This window comes from Symphalangus syndactylus, chromosome 12, assembly GCF_028878055.3.
Source record: "Symphalangus syndactylus isolate Jambi chromosome 12, NHGRI_mSymSyn1-v2.1_pri, whole genome shotgun sequence".
NCBI lineage: Eukaryota > Metazoa > Chordata > Mammalia > Primates > Hylobatidae > Symphalangus > Symphalangus syndactylus.
This window is the reverse complement of record NC_072441.2, coordinates 80435607-80442926: the sequence shown is the minus strand read 5'-3', so window position 1 is coordinate 80442926 and position 7320 is coordinate 80435607. Positions and strand designations below refer to the sequence as shown.

At 39.9% G+C, this 7320-nt stretch overlaps 1 protein-coding gene across 1 annotated transcript; it reads left to right on the top strand.

The window, feature by feature from the left end:
- The first annotated feature begins 1993 nt into the window (after positions 1-1993).
- Positions 1994-5166, top strand: TCHHL1 (trichohyalin like 1). Its single transcript, XM_063628049.1, is given in 3 exon segments — positions 1994-2128; positions 2591-4367; positions 4370-5166. Coding segments are annotated over 3 exon segments (2709 nt in total).
- The last annotated feature ends 2154 nt before the right edge of the window (positions 5167-7320 follow it).

Here is a 7320-nt window from a genome sequence, read left to right as displayed (position 1 = left end):
GTATCAGTATGGATGTTTTTCCCCAAAATTTAGTTCCCTTGTATGTTCCTTGATAATCAGGAAATTCGGAATAAGGTTTTTGCTCAATAGCAATGCGTCCCTTAGCTTCAGCTTTCTTATATAATTACCCCCATTCCCACCCCATCTTTAACTTGGTCTGTGTCTTTTATATTTGTTTGCATTGATCTGTCTATTTCTTTCATCCTTTGACAAGGAGGCAAGGGAGTTTCAAAACATACTCTATTTTTTAAAAAATCTAAGAAAATCATTGAATCTAATTCTTATTTTTATTAAATATTCTCTACTAAGAAGGACCCAGATCTAGGAGACAATTAAAATGTTTGCCAGTTCAGCATCTCAGACTCACTTCTGCTCTCAGCTTGATGATTTCAACATCTCCCTTTCCCCTTTACAGGGAGAACACAGTAATATAGATTATGGGTTTCAAGCTCCTTGGATAGTAAAAATGTCTTTAGAAAGCAAATATCAATCACATTTTTAAAATAGCACAACTCAGGTAAGCAAGGTTTTGCACACCAAGCAAGAGATTTTTTTTTTCTAACTCTGCCTCTGGGCAAGGAAAGCAAAGCATTGAAACATCTGAATCAACTGGTATCTCCACTTTTGTCACATGGCTAAATGGGGGCCTTTATTTTTAAACACATGATTGATACCCATCTCTCAGGTTTGAGTCAAATACAGGCCATCTTGCAGGCAGACAGACGAATCAGATGACTTGTGAGGTCCCTGCCAGCACTATGATTTGTCAGACAGAAATGTAATTATGTCCTTAGGTTAAAAAATGGGGGAGGGAAGCCAACACTACCTTGAAGAGCCTTCAAAACTATAATCTGCAAAAGTCAGCAAATGAATCAAGAAACCCCTTCCCCTTTCTTTTGATGCATCTGAAGCTAAGATTTAGTTGAAACTGCCTAAAGAATGAAATAAAATTAAGACAACTGACAACAGAGGAAGGAAGACTGGATTTGGTGGTGATGTCAGGTCATTAGACCCGGAGGGTGTCTCCTTCTTAACTGTGCAATTAGGACCTCAATAAAAGCTTCCAGCTCCTGCTGTCAGCTCACAGCCCACTGCCCCACGTTCTACCTGCTCTCGCTTGTGAACTAGGTAAGTCCATCTGCTTGAGCATACTTGGGATTTCAGCTGCTGTTTTGCTTATATGTGAGATTGCAAGAGGAGTTCAGAGGAAACACACTTTAAGTCTATGTCAACCCCTATTAATAATAATGAACTGGGAGAGCCAACCACCCAAATGCATTCCTTGATTATGGAACTTCTTTGATCATTTTCTTTTTTAAAAAAATATAAGTTTTAGGCATGAATATTATTCAACAAGGCACAGGATCAGATCTCTGTTGCAGTGAAAATGTAGAAGCATTTAAAGGATGGGAAATGAATGAATAAGGGGTCGGGACATGGAATCGTGTCTTCTTGGTTAAAGCATGTTGTTACCACCTGCAAACATAAGGGTTAATTTTCTTGGTGTGACTTATCTTTACACTAGAAGCTTTACTAACTTTAAAGGTTATACCCTCCTAACCGCAAGAGGCTAGAGTGAGCCAAAGGGAGAGGAGAGCAGATAGACATTCTTGGATGAGGCTGGAAGAATGCATCCAACTCTATTGGCTTCACTTGTGCATTTCAATCCTTATGCTTGAGTTCTCTTATCACCTTCCTTTTGCAATGAAGCTTTCTCTGAGCACATGAATGTTGCTGTTTACTGAAGGGTGGGGTGAATTGTCTCTTCTAATACCTACCTATGCTGGGTCTGATTTCACCACAATGTCTGGTACAAAACTAAATCACCCCTGGAGTTCAGATATAATATTTTAAGATACAGAATAGAGCAGGGGTTGCAGTGGAGATGGGGGAGGAACAAAAAGGATGATCTTGGTATCTCCTCCCTGAAGGACCCATCCTGGAAAATGAGTTTTGTTTATTCTTTCTCATGGCCTCTCCTGAGTTTGTAAAGATGCCTCAGCTCCTGAGAAATGTCCTCTGTGTAATTGAGACATTCCACAAATATGCCAGTGAGGACAGTAACGGGGCACTGACCAGCAGAGAGCTGAAACAATTCCTCCAGAGAGAGTTTGGGGACTTTTTTCAGGTGAGCTGCTCACAGAGCTGTGTAAATTCTTTCCCACTCACCCTTTCTTTATAATCCAAGCAAGATGAGCATATATGATCCCCATCCATTTTACACCTAGCTAACAGTTCTCAGCACTCACTGTCTCTTGAACAACTATTTTCAGTCTCAGTTCCATACTCTGTGCAATTACTTAGAGAAAAAGAGGTTTTCGTCACTGGGATTATTGCTTCTGCAAAGCTGATTTCTGAAAGGAGTCATAAACCATTATGCATCAAAATGCAACTCACAAGTGTTGTAAATGCTCTTTCTCAGGCATAGCTCTCTGATGAAAAATGGCTTGCAGAACCAATAAGTTCTTGCTGTTCTGGGAAAGTTAACCAGTTACTGAGGAATGAGGTCAGAAAAATAGGATTCTTGGGAGACACTTACGACACTTGACCACATATAAATAAGCTGATTTCTCACTGTGTTTTCATGCAGCCATGTGTCCTTCATGCTGTGGAAAAAAATTCGAATCTTCTGAATATTAACAGTAATGGCATCATCAGTTTTGATGAATTTGTTCTTGCAATCTTCAACTTGTTGAACCTCTGTTGTCATGACGTACAATCATTACTAAGTTCTGAACTAAGACAGGTGACTAAACCAGAGAAGGAGAAGCCAGATGATGTGGATCTTCAGGCAACCACCAGAGATGGTCAGTGGACAGCGGGAACTTCACCAACTCAAGAAGAGAGGATGCTTCCTTCAGGAATGGCATCATCATCTCAGCTCATCCCTGAAGAAAGTGGAGCAGTTGGAAATAACAGAGTGGACCCATGGAGAGAAGCCAAGACTCACAACTTTCTAGGAGAAGCATCTGAACACAATGACCCTAAGAACCAACACCTGGAAGGAGATGAACAAAGTCAGGAAGTGGCCCAAGATATACAAACAACAGAAGACAATGAAGGCCAACTTAAGACAAATAAGCCAACGGCAGGATCAAAACAGACCAGCAGTCCCACAAAGAGGAAGGGACAAGATAAGGAGATCTCCCGGGAGGGAGATGAACCAGCCAGAGAGCAAAGTGTTTCCAAAATAAGAGACCAGTTTGGAGAACAGGAAGGAAACTTGGGAACCCAAAGTTCACCATCAAAAGAAGCAACACAAAGACCATCTGAAGATCAGGAAGTTAGAACAGAAAAGGAAAAACACTCTAATACACAAGAACCACCCCTGCAAGGAGAAGGTGAGCCCAGTTCAGAGCATGCTGACCTGCCAGAACAAGCTGCTGCCAGGACACCATCTCAGACACAGAAATCAACTGATCCCAAAGATGTCTGTAGAACGTTTGACACTCAAGAACCAAGAAAGGATGCTGACCAGACACCAGCTGAGACAAAGAATTTGGGTGAACCTGAGGATTATGGCAGAACATCTGAGACCCAAGAAAAAGAATGTGAAACAAAGGGCCTGCCAGTCCAATATGGTAGCAGAAATGGTTCAGAAACATCTGACATGAGAGATGAAAGGAAAGAGAGGAGAGGTCCTGAGGCCCATGGGACAGCAGGGCAGAAAGAACGTGACAGAAAAACTCGGCCACTAGTCCTGGAAACCCAAACACAGGATGGGAAGTATCAGGAACTCCAAGGATTATCAAAATCAAAAGATGCTGAAAAAGGTTCTGAGACACAATATCTAAGCTCAGAAGGAGGAGATCAGACTCATCCTGAACTTGAAGGAACAGCAGTCTCAGGAGAAGAGGCAGAACACACCAAAGAAGGCACAGCAGAAGCATTTGTAAACAGCAAAAATGCACCTGCAGCAGAAAGGACAGTGGGGGCAAGAGAAAGAACACAAGATTTAGCACCACTTGAGAAGCAGTCTGCAGGAGAAAATACTAGGGTCACCAAGACTCATGACAAACCAGTTGAGGAGGAGGATAGTTAACAGGGGGAGGACCCTGAGTCACCATTCACACAGAGTGATGAGGGGTCTTCTGAAATTCCCAACAGCCTGGCTTCAGAGGAAGGCAACAGCAGCTCAGAGACAGGTGAACTGCCTGTGCAAGGGGACTCCCAGAGTCAAGGGGACCCACGTGGAGAGTCTGCACAAGGAGGTGACAATAATAACCCAGATACCCAGAGGCAGGGAACACCTGGTGAGAAAAACAGAGCTCTGGAGGCAGTGGTGCCAGCAGTCAGAGGAGAGGATGTACAGCTCACATAGGACCAGGAACAGTCTGCCAGAGGAGAACGCAAGAATCAAGGCCCAGGGCCAAAGGCCCAGATGCAGCTGTGGAGCCCAATGGACACCCAGAAGCACAGGAATCAACAGCAGGAGATGAAAATAGAAAGTCCCTGGAAATAGAGCTCACAGGTGCCCTGGATGAAGACTTCACTGACCAGCTTTCCCTAATGCAGCTCCCTGGAAAGGGAGATAGCAGAAATGAATTAAAGGTCCAAGGCCCAAGTAGCAAAGAAGAGAAAGGAAGAGCAACAGAGGCCCAGAATACTCTGTTAAAAAGTCTAGATGAGGACAATTCAGCCTCCCTCAAGATACAACTTGAAACAAAGAAACCTGTAACACCGGAGGAGGAAGATGAAAGTCCCCAAGAGCTGACAGGAGAAGGTGGTGACCAAAAAAGTCCAGCCAAGAAAGAACACAATTCTTCAATCCCCTGGCCAAGTCTTGAAAAGCAGATGCAGAGAAACCAAGAGCCCTGTTCTGTGGAGAGAGGTGCAGTCCATTCCAATCCACTATACCAGTACCTACAGGAGAAGATGCTGCAGCAAACGAATGTAACCCAAGAGGAGCACCAAAAGCAAATTCAGAAAGCCCAGGCATCAGGCCCAGAGCTTTGCAGTGTATCCCTCACCAGTGAGATCTCAAATTGTTCTGTCTTTTTCAACTATAGCCAAGCATCACAACCATATACCAGGGGACTTCCACTTGATGAGAGTCCTGCTGGTGCACAGGAAACACCAGCTCCCCAGGCCTTGGAAGATAAGCAGGGTCACTCTCAGAGGGAGAGGCTGGTACCACAAAGGGAGGCAAGCACCACAAAGCAATGAATCATTATCATCTCAGTATGCCCCCAATTTCTCTCCCATCACCCTCAATACTCACGTGTACACATTCAGAGGCAGATTAACAATCTTTTAAATTCCCTTCCTAAATTTCTACAAAAGCAAATAATAAAGTATTCAGCAGTGGGGGCCACCACTAAAGAAACATCTGAGCAAACAAATACAGTCAGTAAAACTCCTACCAAACAATGCTACTTCCAAGTGCCAAAATGGGCTTTGTCATGAGACAGTTTATCTCAATGTACCTGTCATTAAAAATAGAAAAATTATTTCCATATCTTTAGCAGGTGCCAGTTTTTCCAACTGATTCATTGAATTTAAAATAGAGCAGTAGGAAATTATGAGACTCTGCAATACTATCTCATAATCATAAAATATTAATTCATATATATAGATTACTCTGCTTCATGACATTTCCTAGAAGTATTTCAAGTTCATCCTAAAATTTTATCTTTCAAAATAATTTTAGACAACACCATAACTTAATTATGATTTTCTAGCACTTGATTAAAGTAAATTTATGACTCTGCTCATGTTCAGGTGCAGCTGAATCTATCGCCATGGATTCATTCTTTCAATTACTCATCCAACACATTTTTATTAAATCCTACTCCTTACACAAACTTTTCATAGCTTTTGGCTCAAATAAACAGAATGATTATGAGAGAAAACACAAATCTAAAGTATGTTTGATTTTATAAGAAGCTCTTGTAACCAGCCATCCAGTGAGTCTACTAAGTGTTTACCTATATGGTTTGATGAGGGTATTAAATTAAAATTGATAATTAAACAACCTGATAATCAATTTCTTTTGTTGGTTCATTTATTTCCCCCTCATTCTCCATCTTGCCTTGGAGACACTGATCAAAAACAAAAACAATCTTAGTTATTTGTGTTTTTTCAAAAGACTATAATTAAAGTATGATGCTCTTCGAGCTTAGTCATGATCCAGGAAAGGAATAAAATTGTTGTCATACAATATTTCCTGAAGCCAAAAAGCAGTCCAATATTCCATCTCCCATTGCATTCTGCCTTTGAGGTTCAGTATTCTTCCACTTCAACCTTCACATTTTCCAGAGCCTAAAATCCAAGTATATAACCTCTCCCTCCAATATTTCCAGCTCTTTTCATTCTACACTCAAACATGAATTATATCCCTATCTGAAAAAAATATTACTTTAAATGAGCAAGAGACATGAGACAATTCATAAAAAAATATATATTTCTTTTAGCTTGTCTATGCTGTAGTGTATATATACACACACACAAACACACATATATACTACACTAGAGCATAGACTTACTACAGGAAAAAATTATATACATAATTTTTTAGTTTATAAAATTATATGCATAATTTTTAGTTTATAAAATTATATGCATAATTTTTAGTTTATAAAATTATATACATAATTTTTAGCTTATAAAATTATATACATAATTTTTAGTTTATAAAATCATATACATAATTTTTAGTTTATAAAATATACATAATTTTTAGTTTATAAAATTATATATAATTTTTATTTATATATAATTATATATAATTTTAGTATAAATAAATGTAAACACACTAGAGCATAAACTCATCATCCCTTTTGGCATGCAATGTGGCAATAGGTATCTGAGTCCATAAAAATGAAAAACTTCAAATTTATAAATTCACAAAAGAAGCTATACAGATGGCCAATAGACATTTGAAATCCTCACTAGAATTGAAGAAAATGTGAATGACAAAACAGCTCCAGTGGCAGTGGTGCTGGCAGTCAGAGGAAAGGATGCACAACTCACAGAGGAACAAGAACAGCCAAAAAGCAGAAACGTTTACCTATATGGTTTGCTGAGGGCATTAAATAAATGGGCAGTGGCTCATGCCTATAATCCCAGCACTTTGGGAAGCCAAGGCAGGAGGATCACTTGAACTCAGGAGTTTGAGACCAGCCTGGACAACATAGTGAGACCTAATCTCTACTAAAATAGAAAAAGAAATCAAAATTTTCTGTACTAAGCATATTTTATTTTCTTAACTGAAAAAATTAAAAACTTAATAGCGACAATTTTTAAACATTCTCTTAGCATTCTAGCAATCAACCCTAATAGAATGGTGGGCAGAAAGAAGAAAAGCTTGCTGAATATATA